The sequence below is a fragment of the Pongo abelii genome, chromosome 9, assembly GCF_028885655.2.
Source record: "Pongo abelii isolate AG06213 chromosome 9, NHGRI_mPonAbe1-v2.0_pri, whole genome shotgun sequence".
Taxonomy (NCBI): domain Eukaryota; kingdom Metazoa; phylum Chordata; class Mammalia; order Primates; family Hominidae; genus Pongo; species Pongo abelii.
The window spans coordinates 61203378-61223372 of NC_071994.2; the positions used below are offsets into that span (position 1 = coordinate 61203378).

The window sequence follows — 19995 nt, forward strand, 5'->3', positions numbered from 1 at the left end:
CAGAGGAATGTAACAGTGATGTGGGAACAAGAGGAAATAACGTGGAATAATAATGTACCCATCATTGTTCTGTTGTCATCCCTCCTAGCCAGTTTGGTTTCCCTTAGAGCCTAACAAAAGCTTCATGAATTCAATGGAATAAAACATGGAACTGGGTGCAAAATTAATACGTCTATTCCCGAGCTCCATATTCATAGAAAAAAGGAAAATATTGACTACATAGGGAACAGACTTGCCCTGAAAGCTTTGTGGATCTATGCATATGCTCATGTAATCTTCAAACAAGTTGTGCAGCCTTTTACAAATGTGTCTAGCCTCATTTAATCTCAAGTAAGCCTTTGGATACCACAAAGGAAAAAAAAAAGAAAAAAGTCAGATGTAGGAAATAAACTAAATCTTCAAAAATATGCAAAACATAAGTTCCCAATAAAATACTATCTGCTACATTAATTAGCAGGCTGTGCACAAAATTTATTCTTAGCATGCTAACCTCTTCATGATTTGCACACATTGACTCAAATAATGTCAGAGCAGTTTTCACTCATATTGTTCAAGATTTTATCAAGAGTTCAGTCCTGCAAGTATTTTACAAAGTAGTTGCATGTTCCTGTTCTATAACTGCTTGCAGTATTCCCAAATAAGTCTTACACATGAGTTCAATAAATAATTGGAAGCCCAGATGTTTGAAACAGATATAGCAGATACACTGTAGCTGTATTTAAAATACAGCTCCTTTCCCTTTGTCCTCCCATCAACTTCACAGCATTGCACTCTGCCATTTTCAGTCCTCTTCTAATTAAACCTAGATGCGCGGTGAGCATGTACATGTTCCCACACGTGCCCCTCTATCGTATGCAGCACGTGGAGGCATCCTGTATTATTGTTGCTGACTTGAGACATTCCAGCAAGGAATTCTGCTTCTTCAAACTGAACCGTAGCATTCTTTGTCCCTTAAGCTCACCTCCTGATAAGGAAATTGCTTATATTGAGACATGACTTACTGCTTCACATAGCGAAGAACTAAAAATTGGGTTTAAATTCCTGTCTTGAACTGAGCCTGACTCATTTCTGTGTCTCTCTATAGTACGACTAAAGCAGGCTCTTGTTCCGTGTTTGATAAATAAAGTAAAAAATATTAGGTATCAGTAAAAACTAAGAACATTCTTGAATTTTAAAATATAGCTGCCTGATTTTCAGGACTTGAAAGAAATGTGAAGGAAATTTCATTTTATTTACTATACCTTTAGTTTATTAAATTTAACATTTTTGTTAATATGTACTTCTCCATCCCTATGAAGTTTTTTACCTTATAACTAAAAATGATGATTTCTAACTTATATATCTTAGTTTTTCCCCTTTGAATAATTATACTAATTCCTGCAAATGCTGTGACATTATCAGAGAAAAGTTGTTTTATTTTTATTGTATTTTTTAAGAGATAGAAGAGTATTATCGTTACATTTGGGAATTCTTAATTTGTATCTTATTTAGTCTGGTGTGCAATGTGACACCAGTTAATTGTATGTTATTTTGTGGTAACTACATGTTAACTCTGTCGGAAGTAATGGTAATTATACTGTAATTGATATCAGTTCTCCCACATCTTTGGAAAACCATACAATTAACACATATCCCCACAGTTGGACACTATCTTTTGTCTTTTGTAATGGTGCCATATTGGAGTACTGTTTTGAAAAGCATTTCTAAATATTTTCTTCTTCTTTTAAACTCATTTTAAAAATTTCAATTTCAGAATTTTTTCTTAGTTTGTATGAAATGAAAACAGTTTCTAAATTTTAATTTTACTTAATCTTAAGAAAAGCTTCTTCCACAATCAGACACAGTCCTGGGTTATTTTTGTTTTTTATTTGAATACTCATTTGTGACATCATTTGACCTTATTTAGTGCTTATTTTTTCCTAGAAGGAGGATAACAGTAGAATATACAAAATCTTGACATTAAGGAGTTAATTAGTTTTTTTCTGAAGAAAGGCCCTCTTCTTAGCAGCAGTCTTTGCATTTATGTTACTTTACTTGCAGACAAAAAGAGATGTATTCTGGGCCAGTGCCACCATAATGAGTCTCAAACTAGGGACACAGAGGAATCTTTAAGCCACATTCAGATGAAAATGTGTTCCCTCTGATTTTCCCTGCATCCTTTCTTTGCCTTCCCTTGCCTTTGTGTCCCTTCCCTTCTATTGCTTTTGACTATGGTGGCCACAGAATTTCAGAAGTAGCCAACAGATGCTTTTTAGCTAAGTGTGACCATGCTTTGGTAGGCTTGTTTGAAAAAAATGCATTGTTTTTTAGTGCTTTTCTTGAGATGAATAATTCCTCAGAATTTTTTTAGGCATGATTTTATCAATGTGTGTTGCAGTATAGATCTTAGAGAGAAAGAAAGTCAAATATCATAGAATCATAAGATTTCAGAGCTGGAAGAAACCATGGAGATAAGTTAACTTAACTCCCTCATTTTGCAGATGAATTATACAGGGACTAGCATAGTTTGTAGAGTAAGAGTAGCTCAGTGGAAGGAGCAGGAGACTGAGAGTCTGGAGCTGAGAGGCATGTTCTGGATCTGTCACCAGCCGGCTTCAGGACTGTGGTAAGTGTCCAGACCTCCTTGGTCACATTGCTGTTTGAATGAAGAGGCCTTTACGTTTCCTTCTGGCACTAAAGCTTTCTCATGCTCCCTATTTTTCTTTTTAAGATATATGTTATTTTTGCAGCATACATTTTTTTTTAATTATAGGAAAAGCTCTTAGGAGATACAATATGCTTATATATATCATAAATTAAAACAAATACATGGTAGCAATACCTTACATTTTTCCACTTTTTGTGTTTATGTTTCTGAGGGAAAAAAATCTTCAAATTTATCAGTTTTCCAGCTAAAACTGAAATGGAAGCTATATTTCTAAAGAAAATATTTATTCTTGGTTCGTATAGGTTTGATGTTTTCAACTTGAATAAACTGCACCTGTGTTTCCACAAATAATACTAAAATGTACACATTATAAATTAAACAGGTACCTCAAATGAAGTACTTAGATTTTGAACTAATAGAATTCCCAAGATACCTTTTTGGACAAAGACATTTGCTTAGCTGGTCATTAATTTTATTGTGACACTCTTTGTTCATATGGTACATGTTAGAATAACAGTATCTTATTGGTGGTTTAGGTGGAGATAGAATTCTCCACTTTTTAAACCATCTGTTCAGTTTTAATAGGAGTTTGTGTAATTTTACAGTGGGACTTTTTGTGAACTTTTTACTGAAACAAATGGTTAATCAGAGAATATTCAGGAGCAAATCTGCATCATGCCTCTGTACACGAATAAAAAGTTGAAACCACATATAAGTAGGAGTTAGGCTGCCACACAACTGGATTTGCTTAAATCTGAACGCTTTATAACTCTACTTGGGAGTTGCAAACTTATAAATAACCTCGCAATTGGTTAAAACCATATTAAAACCATATGAATGAGACAGAAAGCATTTGGTTAAAGGGGTTCAGTAAGCACTATAATCCTGATGAAACTAATTTAATTCAGTGGCTCCCAAGCCTAAAAGGGTCTCATATCTTCAGAGTTAATGCTACTGTATCATTTATCATCTGATGGTCAGTGACAAGAGTCTAAATGTGTGTTACAGGAGATGTCTAGGATGCTGTCCTTGCTGGGGGTGTGGAGACAGAACTCCCTTAGTTTGGAGTACTCTTCAAATCCTGAGGGAAACTTGTCATACATCATTGGAGAATGTTTTTGAAAGGTCCATAAAACATCTCCACAAGAAGCTCTGCAGACATTAGTTCATTTCAGCAGGCATGTGCTGCATGCTTCTCTGCTTGCAGCGCACAGTTCTCGCTGGGCATAGAGCAGGTCGTGAGACACTTTCCCTCCCTTGAAATGCTTATGGTCCAGTGGCATATATCAGCATTCCTAGAGTTTATCTCAACAGTTTGTAGCATTGAGATTCTGTTTCTTGCCTCAAGTATAAATCTTCCTGTTTTTGAAAACCTTTGTTAAGTGCTTCCTTCCCTTTAAAGGATAACTTTTTCTTTTGAAGAATCATAGATAAATATATAGATGGATGGACAAGGCTGTCAACAGATAGAACTGCTACTAGATCCTAAAGAAAAAAGTTTCTAGATAATTGTTTGTGAGGCTAATAGGACCTTATCTCTAAAATATGCTGCTTTATTATTTGATAATTTTGGAAAGCAACTAGCACCTTTCATGGCATAAGAGGTAGAAGCTGCCATTGTATTAGTTGGCCAGGGTTGCCATAATAAACTACCAGAGACTGCAGACTTAAATAACAGAAATTGATTTTCTCACAGTACTGGCTGGAAGTCCAAGATCAAGGTGTTAGCAGGTTCGTTTCTTCTGAAGCCTCTCTCTTTGGCTTGCAGATAGAGGCTGTCTTGATGTGTCCTCACATGCTCTTTCCTCCGTGTGCACACATCCCTGGTGTCCTTTTTTGTGTCCAGATGTACTCTTCGTATAAGTACACAAGTCAAATTGGATTAGGACCCACCCTAAGAGCCTCATTTTAACTTAACTACTGCTTTAAAGCATCTCCAAATACAGTCACATTCTGAGGTATTAGGGGTACCTATGAATTATGGGGAAACACAATTCAGCCCATAACAACCATCTTTACTCAGCTTGGCTATTTCCAAATCTTATGAAGTGATTTCATTGGGATTACAGTGCCTAAGGATCTCTCTTGACCAATGTCTTTGTTTGCGCGGCTTTACCAGGATTATCTTCCCTAGGAATGTTCTTGTTTCTCAGGAGGAATTAAACTGAAATTAATATAATTCTGTTGTAACAGTTTATTCTATTACCCTTTCATAAGAGATTGGCCTTTTTAATTAATTCAAAGAATGAATTGCTAATGGTGAATTGCTAAGCAATGTAAGAGATGTGTAAGGATATTTTTTGTGGAGGTGGTTCAGATTTTAGGGAAAATTCTTCTTGGAGAACCCTTTCTAGTGATAATAATAAGGCAGATTTTCTGTATCACAGCTCTGGGCCAACCCTGACCAGGAGATCACTCTATTGTTTAATTGACTTACACACCTTCCTTTGTATTTATCTGTCTTTTAATTATTTATATTTCACTGCTTTAAATAGGATCTGAAAATAATTGCATTTTATATAAAAGTAAAATTAAAATGAAAGAAGAAAGAGAAGGAATTTTACCAAGATTACCAAGATTTAACAACCAGAGAGCCTAATATGTGCAACATCATGAGAGGCACTTATGTTATAGCGATAATAAGACATGGATACTGTACCTTGAGGAGCAAGTTGAGGAGAACTGGAAACAGACATAGAAACCAATAATTGTAATATATTTTTCTATAAATGTGGTGATGGAACACCACATTTGGTGTCAGAGGAAAGGGGGTAGGGGTGTTAGAGAAAAGGGGATGATAGATTCTTCCCAGGGCTGGTGGAAGGAAGTCAACAAAGGATTTTGTCTAGAGCAGATGTTTTAATTAGGCTTAGAAAGGACTAATTATGATGTCATCTGGAAGGGAAGACATCATAATTAGAAAGAAAAAGTGGTATTCGGAAATACATAGGATTTTGGAATATCATAGCTAGTTCAGGGAGCTCCAAGAAATTCCATTTTATTGTAACGGGGAGTATAAACTAGAGTGAATAGGACATGAAGCTGATGAGGGAGCAGGAGCCAGATCATAAAAAGACATACATAATTTACAGAGAAATTTGGTTCTTATCATACAGGTGAAGGAAGACTTGAGTGCTTAAAAGTAGTGAATAATTATCCAGCTCCTACATGGTTACTAAGGTTGAGATTTAAATTTACTTCTGAGTTACTTAGCAGCCAAGATAAAATGGAAAGCATTGACTGGGCACAGTGGCTCATGCCTGTAATCCCAGCACTTTGGGAGGCTGAAGCAGGCAGATCACCTGAGGTCAGGAGTTCAAAACCAGCCTGGCCAACATGGGGAAACCCCGTCTCTCCTAAAAATACAAAAAAAATTAGCCAGGTATAGTGGTGTGCACTGTAATCCCAACTACTTGGGAGGCTGAGGTAGGAGAATTGCTTGAATCTGGGAGGCAGAGGTTGCAGTGAGCTGAGATCATGCCACTGCACTCCAGCCTGGGCAATAGAGTGAGACTCTGTCAAAAGAAAGAGAGAAAGAGAAAGAGAGAGAGAGAGAGAGAGAGGAAGGAAGGGAGGGAGGGAGGGAGGATGGAAGGACAGAAGGAAGGAAGGAAAAGCAAAGCATCTTTGGTTATGTATTGTTCTATTGTTGATATAGGAGAAAGGATATTGACCTTTGGATAAGGACATTGTCATCATTGTTGTTTAGCTTTGAGATACTTAGCAAACATTAAATAATGTCTTTAACAGAAGTGGATATGTTATGAGTTGCTGTATTTTTTGCAAAGCACTCACATGTATAATCTCTCATTTAATCATTAAGCCCTTGCGGCATGAGCATTGTCTATTCCATTTTACAAATGTGGGAATAGGCTCAGAGAGATCACATGGTAATCTAGAGTTATTATTCAAAATTCACCTCAGTACAAATACGTATCTAAATTTTGATTAAATGACTTAACCCATATAAAAATTCTTTTTGAACCTCACCTTCTTCTGGTTGATAACAATAGTAGTATTTTCTCTGTAGTATTGGTATGAGATTAAAGGAAGTACTCATTGGAAAGGGCTTAGCACATTGTAGATGATCAGTGGGTGGCATTCTTCCCTGCTTCTACACCAGTAGATATATTTATGCTGTGATGGCAAACACAGTTGGAAAACAGCAGTTAGTCCTTAACTAATTCTTAAGTGCTAGCACAATTTTGGTGTTAAAAATGTATGAGAAGCTAGACAAATTAATAGCTTTAGCTGAAAAACTATTATTTAAAAATGAGGTTCAATAATGAACCTCATTTCATCCAGCCAAAGTCTATATTATCATGATTACTTACTCTAGAAACATCACAATGTCACTAGGAAAGTAAGTCCTATGCCTCTAAAATAATTCCCTCAAAATATAATCACCTTTTAAAAGTACATGTGGTTGCTTTCCAGTGTAAAGCCTACATTTTTGTTCATTCATTAAATTACTAAATGCATAATAAAGGATCTAAAATAAAGTATAACAAAGTGATAGTGTTTGTTAAGTCAATAAAAAGGAAACCACATGTCTGGTTAAGTGATGTTTCTGGAGAATCACAGCATGGCAGGATACGTCTAGAACAAGGAATTAAAGAAAGTCATTCAAAGTAAGAGACAGAATATCTCTTAGCATTATACTTAGCATTGTCTTGCTTTCAAAACAAAACAAGCCTTTTATTTTGAAATGTGTACTGCTTTTTAAGCCAAGCATTTATGATATGTAGTATCTTCTTTTGCCAGAGTTTTGCAAAGACTTTGCAAAGATGGATTGTATTAATCTGCAGAAATTCCAAGTTAAACTCAAAATATCTTTTTCACATTAAATTATATAATCAAATTGCATTTTTCTATTGTGCTCTTCTAAAATTGCTTATTTACCTCTTTTATAAAATATTTAAGTTGTTTTTCTGAATTTCCTTGTTTTGATTATTATTGCCCTTTTAGATACTCGTGCAGCATGTTTTTGATTTATGTGACTAGATTAGTTATGTGGCCTTATATAAACCTGCAAGTATTTATGAACACTAATACTAAATGCTCTGTAAGATATATAGAAAAGGTCTAAGATACAATCTCTGGCTTGAAAAATCTTTTGATGTTGTCGAGGGAGACTTGGTGGTGCACATGAACCAAAAGTCCAATTCTTTAACATAGTACGTAACTAGGGGCTAATTACGTAGGCAAAACTAGGACTTTTTGTATATCAGAAAGTAGGTAGATCAGAGAGTTTATAGAGTTCATGGAAAACTTGGGTTTTTCCATATGAATAGGATTTGGCGAAGAAGAAACGAGAAGGAAGGATGATCGTGGTATTATTATTGAAAGGCAAGTCACTGCCCACCTCAACCAGAGGATATGTGACAGGAGAACTGTAGAAAATTGAGTTTAAAAAGGTGTGTGGGGAGCAGTGTATGAAAGATCTTGAAAACCATGTAGAGGAGCTTGGAGGAAATGCAGTAGACATGGTAAGCCACGGAAGGTTTTGAATCAGAGACATGAAGTAGAACTCTGTGCAGAGTGTGAGTAGAAGGACTGGGGAGGACAGTGCCAAGGATCAGGCAGATCAGAAAGGAGACTGCAGCAGTGAGATAGGTGTGAGGACATGAAGACATGTGCTGGGGTAGTTAGTGATGGCAGGAGGGCATTGAGAGAGGGATGAGGGCAAGAGGCTATGTGGAAGAAAAATCAGCAAGCCTGGATCATCGCCTGGACAGAGAAGGGCAAGAAAAGCAGTGAGACAAATCACACTGACCCCTTGGCACCAATGTGAACACAGGAAAGGAGGGGAAGCTGGGTAAAGAGAAAGCTGCTTTTGCAGGGGAATCTTTACTTTCAGTTTAGGAAAGAGTTTTCCTGGGTTGGAAATAGATCAAAATACACAAATGAAAATCAAACTTTCATAAAAATTGAAGCTAAGAGCTAGGATGAAAACGACAAGACTTATTTAGCTTACACTCAATAACCTAGACATAGCTGAAACTCTGAGGATAAGATATTATCTCAGAATATTGTCATGGCCTTAGAGAACTTTTATTCATAATACATATATTTGTTATTTTTCTTAGAAAATTCTGCTTTAGGAATACACACAAAACACGAGTAGTGGAGCTGTAGTATTACCCTTTCCTGCAAAATTCCTTATCATTACACATTTGAAAGATTTTTAAGTCTTTAATATTTAAATATGTATTTTAGGATGCAACAACAAAATCCTTATTTACCTAAGAAAGAATCATACCAGAATCCCCATGTAGAAATTAGGTGTTTCTAAATCCATAATTATATAAGCATAGAATTTATTTACTGTCTTATATATACATAAATAGAGTATTTGGCAATTAGTTCATAACACACATTTAGGTTTATTTAAGAGAGTCAATGTAGAGAGTATCATAATTATAATGCATTTTACACATAAAAATAACATGAGATAATCATTTTTTACCTGTATTAACTATGCTATAGATAATGGCCCCTTAGTTGTATGTTCCATGGCTGCTGTGAATGATCCCCCATATTCAGACACCCCTTAGAAATGAGCTTTTGAATAAAGGTTAGTAAAGTACCTCTCATTCAGACCATTGGAATGAAATATACGACATCATTGACCAGACATGTGTACTTAAATGAAATATATTTGTTTGTAAAGCAGCAAACAAAAAACCTCTCTCAGCGTGTGCCATTTTCCACTTCAGTTTGTGGCAAAGGGGACCATGTTGAAATAATTTGAGGCCTGGTACACGCTGGTCAGTCTTGGTAAAGAAGAAGGGAGGGACCTAGCGCATCATTACATTTCACGTGTTGTTTTTCAGGAGATGGCTGCAATCAGTCACTTCGCATATGGTTTGAAAAAGGCTTGTCTCTCTGGGAAGCAAACTGTTATTTAAGTACACAAACCACTCTGCTACTGAAACAGTTTTGCCAAACTTATCCAAGTATTCTCACATGCTTAAAGATGGTATAAATATCATTTATTGCTAGCAGTTTTCTTCAGACTATATGGAATGTCTTCCTGCTGCCTGATCTAAGTGTCCCAGTTTACATTATGGCCTTTGCTGCCTCTGTTTGATGGAGTGATCAGTAAAAATTTAATGACACTATAAAATAATAAAAATGTCATTAATTTACCACGGATCTTGGATGCAGTGGTTGTAAAGTTACATTAATAAACAGAATATTTTTTACAACAAAAAGCATTGTTACGTGGGAACGTATAAATAACACACATAAATTTAAGAGCAATTTTACTGTTAGCACACACATTATTATGGAATAGCCAATAAGTGTATAAAACATAGTATATAAAATTTTATTAAAATATACTGTGCACATCAAAAATTCAGCTTTTATCTAAGTGCAAAGAAAAGCCATTATTGTGTGCTTACTGTTTCATTGCTGTTCTTTCCCCAGATCACAATTTTACATTTGATGCCAGTAAGAGGAAGTTGATTTTTTTCCTAGATGAAAACAAACCTCTGTTCTTTTAGTTACCCCAAATTCATTCTCTCTCTCCACCCATGCAAAGACAAAATTGATCAATCTTGCCATGGTAGGGAGGGAAAAGTTGCTAATTTAATGCAAAGTTAAAAATAATGCCCGAAGAGTTGAATGGTTTGTTCAGTGACTCTGGAAATAAGGGATAATAATGCAGCAGTCTATCTGTCATCAGTGAGGCTGCCCCGTCATTGACTCTGATAATATGTGAAGATGATGGATGCTACTGCCTTGTGGCTTGTAACATTTAACATTCATCAGCTCTCACTAAAGGGGGCTTTATCATTTAAATATCTTTATTTAATATGCAACATCTACCTCATACATCATAATTTCAAAGCACTTAGAGAGCCAACAGTCCTACAACACAGCAGAGCTGACTTTAATTTTTTTCAATAACTTTTATGTTGCCTGCATGTTTGTGACTGACAATGCATAAGTAAGTGTCTGATCACACTGCTGCATGTAAAATCCACTGTCAACATGAAGATAGGGCAGTTTTCCTGGAAGGGGTGGGATTAAATTAGCATTGAGGTATTTTGCTTATATCTCCAACATATCTTACTTGGGAGGTGTGTACATGGTGAGAACTAGTTCAAGTGTGTGTAAATTTGGACTTAAGAACTTACCACCCACAGTCTATATTTGTTCCATATAGGGGCATGCTCATGGATGCTTAATGGCAGAAGTTTAAGCTTGTTGGAACCAAAGTATCTTTATACTTCTCTCTGTGCCCATGTCCACATCCTGTATTTACTAGGCTCATGTTCAACCTCACTGGTAAAATCTTTGCTTAGCTCAGCTGCCCAGACGTAACTTGTAGACATCAGGCCCTCTTATCTTATGGTTATGTGGCTGGCAAATAAATATTCTGAGCTATTCTTTGAAGAAAAGAAGGAAATCTTCTGGGAGACTAGGTGGGAATTTATATGAAAGGGCATGGCTTTGCAGGGTCCTTCTTTAATCTCAAACACAAGTGCTTAATATTACCAAATCTAAAATGCAACCCACTGCCCAAAACAATTTCTATCATTGATTTATTTTCTTCCTATTTAACAAGTGTTTCATGGGATATTCTTCCTTGACTTCTACTCTGTCAAAATATTGATATTTTAAAGAGAAAGTATCTCTGCAGAAGGTTTTTTTTCAATGAAGTCAGAAAAATGTATGACTTCAAAGACACTGAATGTGTTGTTGAATGTTCTGAATGTTTTTTGTTATGATTAAAAACAAGCTGATACTACTGAATTGTGAGTGCACTTCATTTTTTATAAAAGAAAAGATATTATCATCATGTAAGCTTTGTTGTCTTAGGATTTTACAAACCATGGCATGTAATTTTCCCTCTTCTCCTTCCTTGTCAAAATATTGATATTCTTTCAGGAACTTTATTTTATTTTTTTTTTTACCGAGAATATTTTCCAGTAAAATCAAAGAGAATGAGTGACTAGAAAGATACTTGAAATATGCATATTGATAGATAGCACGGTCTGTTGATTTTCAGAGAAAGTTGTTTTTCCCCCTATGAAAATACAGTTAAAGGTTGTTCTTCCAAGAAGATTGCAGGTGTCACATCAAAACTCCTTTTGCATTTAACATAGGGAAGGCATTCACATGCAAATATTTGAAATGCGAAACAATGTGATAAAACAAAGGTTGAATATTTTGCTTTCCCTGGTACTACTCATCTCCACTTTAATTCTTTTTCTTTACATCATGACAACCAAAGTGCTACTCAAAAATAGAAATTGGCTGATTAAAAGCAGCTGTCCTTTCCCTGACTGTGTCTGAAGCTCCCACAAGGCTTATAGTTGCGTTTTGTTGTGTCCTGCATCTGGGTTAATTTGTTCTTGTGCACCAGTATTTTCACATAGGAAGATATTAGGGAACCATACTTAACTTGGTTTTTATTTTCATTGTGTTTTTTTTATAAGAGTCATATTTCAGAGGTTTCCCCACATACTGCTATTTAAACTAGTGAGTATTACCCAGTTAGGGAAATTCATGATTGTAATTTTTGTTGCAAATCTTTCATAGAAATGGTGTAGATTAAAGCAAGGTTTATGCTGTGTTTTCTTTCAACACAGATTTCAACATATTCCATGATGAAGGGGAACTGGAAGACTTCCTGCACAATTTGACTGATGGGAATTAATTATAGAAATATAATGATATTCAAAAATAATCATATTAGAAAGCACAAATGTAGTCAGGCTGTACAAATGAAGCAGAGACTCTATCAAGTAATTGTATGTTTGCTCTTTAAGAATATTTCCAAGTTTCTAAACATCTTACAGAAGAGAACACTCAGAGTGTTTCCATCTAATGCCGAACATGCTCAGTACAGAACTAGGTCATTGAACAATAGACTGAACAGCAATCAGCACTCTACTGCTGCATAATGCATTAAGTATAACATGCAGAAACCATTCCCGGAGCTGGAAGCTGCTATTTCATGTCTGTAAATTCAAGCTGACATGACATTTAATATTGTTTCATAGTAATGAACAACAAGGTTTCATTCATTCATAAGCACAACACAAAGCCAAGTTTGAGTCAGGAGAGTAGTGAGGAGACGAGAGGGGGACATGAGCTGTGTTTCTGCAGACAAGAACACCATATTAATGATGGTCAATGAGCCCCTCTGCTACTGATCCAGAGAGCTGCAGAGGGAGTGTTCACTGTGATGCTTCAGACTCCTACTCCTAGAAGAACTGGTGAACAAGTAAAACATCTCTGGGTTTCCCTCCTAAAGCAGCAGGGGTATTTAACTTTCCTGGCTCCATGGCTGGCTAGGAGTGATGTCCTCCTTTTCAGTTCCCAGAAAATCACAGTTGAAATTCTGAGACAAAATAGTAGTATCAATCATCATCTGGTTGGCCTGCTTTGAAATATTTGTTTTCGAAATCCTTGCACATAAAATTCTGATTTGTATTTCCCCAAGAATACCAATGCAAACTATGATCTCTAAATGAGAAAATTCCTCTCCCATTAAATTTAGCCGTGTATTTTAATAGGAACTGCCCTTCAGGTTTTTGCATTGTTGGCTCAACCCTCTCTATTGCATTCTTTTTAGATTACTGGAGCAAATCCAACAGAGAGAAGATATGCATAGAAGCTCTGGCAGGTTCCCTGTCACAGCTTTCCTTTCCCTACAGGTACTATGGTCTAGATGCTGTCAGTGCTGTCCGTGTCACAAACAGCTTTCAGCGGAATGTTCCTGCAAGATTTTCAGAGTCCACATTGGTCAGAAATGATATTTTTGAATTCACCTTTTGTCCATTAATCAAGATAGAAACTGGAAGGAAATGGTGGCTGTTTTGGAAACTAGAATAAGCCTCTGATTATTTGTTCCTCTAGGAAAGAACACGCTTTGAGAATCTGGGGCCCCAGTTAACGGGAAAGTCAAATGAAGATGGAAAACTGGGCCCAGGTGTCATCGACCTTACTCGGCCAGAAGATGCAGAGGGTGAGTGGCTTTTCTCTAGTTCTTTTCTGCTGCTCCATGTGTTTCCAAAGGTGTGTCTGAGCTAGATATAGGATCTTTATAGTTTTTCATAGGAGTCATCAGCTAGATTTCTTAGGCAAAGCAAAGGAAATGTTACTCTTCAACTACGTATGTATGTAAGTTATGTTGTGCATTATAGTAGAAGACTTTAAGAAGCAGTTAGATCTTACATTACCGAATACTTAGCAATCCAAGTACTTCAAGTTACCATCAAAGTTTTAAAATAGAAGGGTCCTCTACATCTCAATGAACAGCAGAATTCTGTGTTTCATCCATCTCACTGCATTTGTATTTAAAAAGGGAAAACTTACAAAGGAGGACTTTTAAACATTATTTTATCTTTCATTGACAAGTAATAATTGTATATATTTATGGGGTATAAAGTGATTTTGATACATGTATACATTGTGGAATGATCAAATCAGAATATTTAGCATATCCAAATCAAGTGATTCCCAGGTACAATCAAACCATTTTGGGGATTAAAGATAGTTTGCGGCAGTTTTAGCATAAACTTAATAATTGCTTGGGGAAGGCCCAGCCTGTGCCTATGCACTAACCATCACTAACGTCTTTCAGAAGTCTGGGTGGAAAGACCAGCCTTCCTCTCAGAATGTTTACCTGCACCAATATCAATGCCTGTTCACTTCTTTTCCCTTTTGGTTTGTTTGTTTTAAATGCACAAGCAGCACATCAGCAGAAATTGCTCCCCAGAGTCTGGGTACAATTTATGGGTTAGGTCAGTACTTCAGTAGTAATGTTGCCTGGTTATTTACTGTGTCATCACAGAGTAGAGACTGGTTTTCCAGTTACCTGTTCCTTTGGCAGAATCTGTCCCACCAGTCAGGGAAGATTAATTTGTTCTCTTCAGAGTAACATGATACTTCACCCATCTCAGGTCCCAGCTAAAGTCCTTCTTTAGCTTAAGGGGAAGAATCTCACTAGTATCCCTTTAACTGGCAGGGTTTCTTCCAGGACCCTAATCCCTCGAAAACACATGAAGACACTTCTTAGCAGCATCTAAACTGGGCATGGCTTTTAGTGAGAGCCTGGGGCTGTCCCAGGCAGCCCAGAAATCCCTGGAATGAAGACTCAGAGATGAATAGTGTTAGACGTTAGGAAGACCTTCAGAAATTTTTCACAATGCTAATTTTTCCTACTAGTAGGAAAGACTAATGTTTGATGATAGTTTGGGAGACAAGGTGTTAAAATAAATTCTGATTAGGATGTATATGTGTGTATGGGAGTAGACAGGGAGGGAGGGAGGGGAAGAGAAGAGAAAAGAAGGAAAGGAACGAAGAGGAGGGAAGATAGATAGGAAGGGAGGCATAAAGATTACTCAAAACCAGAAATGTGCTTGCTGTCTTCCTTGAAGAATGTGTATCAACAGCCCATTATTTTCATAGGCACTTAAAAGTGCAGGTTTTCCACCAATAAGGGTTGAGGTTCTTTTACCTAGGGAGCCAAGAAGTCCAAATGATGTTACTTGCACAGTTAACCATCTGACTGCAACACAGAGATTGTGGCTGGCCTAAAAGCCTGTGTGGAAGTGTTTCAGGTCTGGCCCATCTCAATTTTATTGGGAGATTGTACTGTAGAGTACCTAAATTGTGACCATATGTAATGAAATAAATATTTTTCATTACTTTGGAGTATTCAGTCTGTTTATTTGACAACAAACTGGTAGTTACAGAGCTCTGTCACCTTACCTGTGCTGTCAAAGACTTTTCTTAATTTGTCATTCACACTTTTTCATTTGCTTCCTTAACTGCATATTTGGTGTAAATACAGTCAGTTATCTCTCAGTAATGTCATTATCTAGTTAGTGATATCATGTGCTTGGTAAGTTAAAAGTCATGGTCAGAGTTATGAACTATATAAGAGGAAAAAGTTAAAGATTTAACTCTAGAGAAACACTGCATATAAATATTTTTGGATATTCTATTCAATGCCTAGATTGTCTAGATTCAAACCAATTTCCCTGGCTGTTTTGTTTTTAGAAAACTTTTTTATGAAGTGTTTATATACTAGAGGATGTCTTATGCTTTTTACCCACATTTTCTCATTTAATCCTTATACACATTGTGAAGAAGGTATTACTTTTTCCATTTTACAGGTGAGAAAACTGAGGCTGAGAATAATTAAATTACTCACTATGAGCCACATATTAAGGGTAGAGCTGAGATTCTCCCCAGCAGCCTACCATACTGCCCCCACTGTATATGCAGAAACACGTGGTCCCTTCATTTTTCTGAACAAACTCCTTGTGACCTTCCTCAGTACAGCCCATTTCCTCTGCCCTAAATATAGCAAGTCATGCCATACGCCAGCTCTCATGTTACTCTGTCACACATAGCAGCAGTGCCTGATGAGTATCATAGTAGAAGGGCTGTAGTGGCCCAGGAGCTTAAGGAGCATGTGAAAACCTCCCTTTAGAAGCTTGCCCAGAAGTTGCCATTGAGACCTCATGTGCTTTTGGGGGTTCATGAATGGAGTCAAGTTACCTGTTCTAATACCGACTGAAGTGCAGTGCTTCTGTGAGGACTGCTAGCATGGGTAGCAGCCTTCTGCTGACTTCAGGATATGTCCTGGCATCTGTTCAAGGCTGAGCTGATTGCAAAGTCTGCTGGAGTTACACTTCATATTAAAGTCAGAGTAGATAACAGGTACACATGATGCTTTCTCTACTTCGTTCCTTCATATTTCCCTTAACAGTAAGATTAGGAAGAAACTAAAGTATCAGAATAACTAAAAAAATCATTTGCTCCTTCACTTAGTCTTTGGTCTAAAAAAACAACCAGCCACATTTCTTGAGTGCCTACCATGTGCCAGCCCCTAAACTAGACTTAAATGATGGGCAGCAAAGCAGAGATGTCCTTGACCTCTTTAAACATATGGTCTAGTGAGGAAAGACAGAAGATTGAAAGGGAAATATGTACGTACATAATTATCATGGAGAAAAGTGCTAAGTAGATCAGGACTTCTTTGTGCTTTATAGAGGATTCGGAGTGAGAGCTCCTTAGCAGGGCTGAGTTGATAGGTAAGTTCTGTGCCTCTGGCCCAGGATGTCTTCTCCCTCAGTCCATACAGGTTTCCTCTGGCTTTGGAACAGCAACTTTAAGGGGCTATGCCCTCCCCCCATGTCTACCCCATCCTCCTGTGGGGCTTCTGAAGTGACTAAAGTAAGCCAACCCAGAAGATAAGGCCCTGCTTCCACCAGGCTTCCCAGAAAAATGTCTGCCAGCCATGAAAATGACAATATCACTTAGTAAGCAACTTGTAGACATGCTTCATAGCCCTGAGCCTGGAGGCAGTGAGGAAAAGGTCACCAAAAGAGGCAGCTGTGGATGTGTATTAACCACTCATCAAAATCATATGACAAAACCATAGGCAAGGAAAACAGAAATTAAAAATATAAAAGGCAAATGCCTTCAAAATTTTATTTTTAAAGTCCAGCTGTTATTTGGCTTGAATGTGACAAGACAGCATTTCTTGTTCACCATGATATTTATAAAACTACAAATTCATTGGTGCCGGGGACTTAGGAAACATGTTTAAGGTTTTGTTATACTTTGAAGCAGTTGAAGTCTTAACATGTATTGAGTATACATAATTTGTTAGCTCCTATGTAGGACATGTAAGGAAGAGAGGGCTTGATTAGTTGAGTCTGTCACCATATAATTAAGAATAGTGAACAGCTGTTGAACTTTTTATGGACTTTTCGTATGGCATTTCCCCTTTTCTTATTCTGCTTAGGCAAGAGTGCAATTCTTATTCCAACTCTCCTAATTTCAAGGTTGCCTACAGACTAGAAAGAGTTCTAGCCTGTTTAATGAGAGATTTGAGTTGAAGTTCCTTTGCTAAATGACTAAAAACAAGAACCTCTGGGCTTAAGTTTATCTTTTAAAAGAGGTATGTTGGATTTGACTTCATCTAAGGTCCTTTCCAAGTCTGCGATTATTATTAGAATCTTGATAAAACACTGAGTGAATTTCTCATCAGAAAGAAGATCTATCTATCATAGGTTCCATTTAGGCTTTTTTTTAGAGAAGTAAAAGAAGAGAGTAATGGCTTAGAGGTTGTATTTGTGCCACTTGCTGAATTGGGTTTTCATGTTCCTTGAGCTTTTCTTTTTATTAATGAGAAGATCTCTCCAGTAGTATTTCCCAATTACCTTTCGCAGATGGGCTCCCTCCTCTTTCTCTCTGCTCTCCTTTCCCCCAGCAACAATAGTTGAGACTCGGCTTTTTATATATATTCTTTCCATCCTGTTTCTTTTTTCTCATATACCTGGGGTTTCTAAAGGGATACTTTTCTTTTGTTTCTGTTTTGCTGTATGGTTTGAGTAAGAAAACATTCTTCTAACACCCTTAAAACAATTTTCACATCAATTACTCTGTCTCAGCCTTTTTGGGAGGTTGTACCTCATTTTGATTTGGAGCATAGTGAAAGATAAGCCTAGCATTTATGGATGAGCTCTGAAAGGGATTATATTTGGCCAGCCTGTTGGACCCTAGATCAGAACTGGAATGATGTGCTGTCCTCCATGTATTAAAACTTTGCATTGATTCAAATGGAAATAGATATGTGTACCAAGAATACCCTCTTTTGGGACTATTGCTCTCACATTTCTTCAGAAGCATTTTATAGATTTATACTGAATTTGTGAACTGGAACACAGCCAAGATGACCTTACCCTTCTGAAGCTTTATTTGTGTGTGTGTGTGTGTGTGTGTGTGTGTGTGTGTGTGTGTGTAGCTCCCTGCTTCTAAGTTTTATATCTCAGGATAGTTTTTTTTTTATTTTCAGCTTAAGCTCTTTGTTTAAGACAAATAGCAGAGATTGCAATAGTTCTTCTTTTCTTTAAAACACACTGCTTAATATGAATGCCCTCTCTTAAAAATCCTGCTCATTGATCCATATACTTGGAAATTGTTGAAGCTTTCCTCATTCCCCTACCCTCCCTAGATCCTTATTCCTGGTAGAAAAGATTGACTCTGTGATACACGACTCATCCAAGGCAGCAGAGGCAAACTGTAGCCTAATCTGGGGTGGAATTTAAATGCTATAACTGCGTATACTTTGGAATGTAAAGATCATTAGTTCAAGCCTACCAGAATACAGTGCTTCACATTGCAACTCTTGGATTCTCAGATTTGAAATAAAGGAGAGAGGTCATCAAATCTGTAATTCAGGCCAAGAAATCACTTCTCATATCCCTGACAAGTAGTCGTTTTACATCTGTTCAAATGCCTCTGAGAGTCTGAAAGCAGAATACTGACCATTTCTTGAGAGGCTCATCCTAATTCAATTAGCTGTTTGTTAACAATTTATAACTAAAATTTGCCGCACTTTCTTGTAACTTCTACCCATTGGTTCTAGTCTGACTTCTAGACCCTACCAATAAAACTTATCATTTCTTCATTTGACACCCCTTCAGATATTTGCTTAAGGGCTAGAAGACTTAAATTCTGGTTGTTTCATCCTTGACAAGTCATTTTCTTCCCCTAAATTTTCTCATCTGTCAATGAGGAAGTTGGTCTAGATGGTTTCTAGTTGACAGTTTTTAAAACTTTATTATTTTACTGCTGTATAATTGAAACCATTCACCTTCAAGGCAACTAAAGTATAATAAGTATCAATTAGGGATGATACAATAATCAAAATAAATACAATTATTGTGTAATTATATCAGAGATGACATGCCTTTGCCCAAGAAGGTATCCAACTACTAGATACTAGGAATAAAAGATGAGAAATTATACATGTAAAAAGATAAGACTCAGGTAAATCAGAGGGAACATTAACTAGAGCTATGCTGTGGGCATATGGGTCTGGCTTTCCATAGCTACCCAAAATGGTGTCCAGGCATTTCAGAGAAATGAATAGGCAATAGCATCTCTATGGAACCAGCAGACTGGTGACTGAGGCCAGGATGGGTAGTAAGGGAGGCCCAAGACCTGGTGAAAAGGAGTAACAGCCACACAGGCTGGGATATAAGCAGAGTCCACAAAGCCCTGGGCTCTGGACTAACTCTGTTGTATGAGTTTCACAAAAATGTATTTTACTGTGGATGTAAACAGTTTTAGAGGATCCTGTGCACCAGTTTATATCAGCACTATATATAAAGTGCAGCTCTCTCAAACAAGCAAATAAACTTCTCTTAAAGAAATATATTTGCTGTGTCTTAAAAGCTCCGAAATAACTTTTAATGTTGGTAGAAAACAATTTCCATTGAACCCTCCAAGTGATGTATAGTCCTGATGGGGCAAGTTAGTGAAATGTCAAGATTCTTGTATAACTCCATCTCCTAATACTCCGT

At 36.9% G+C, this 19995-nt stretch overlaps 1 protein-coding gene across 33 annotated transcripts in view; it reads left to right on the plus strand.

Annotated features, from left to right (window-relative positions):
- The window catches only part of SOX6 (SRY-box transcription factor 6), a 757470-nt gene that overhangs the window by 695703 nt on the left and 41772 nt on the right, over positions 1 to 19995 (plus strand). For all 33 annotated transcript variants that reach the window (XM_054523662.2, XM_054523669.2, XM_054523670.2 and 30 more), the window contains 1 exon segment: positions 13526 to 13634. In XM_054523662.2, coding sequence (XP_054379637.1) covers positions 13526 to 13634 — 109 coding nt within the window.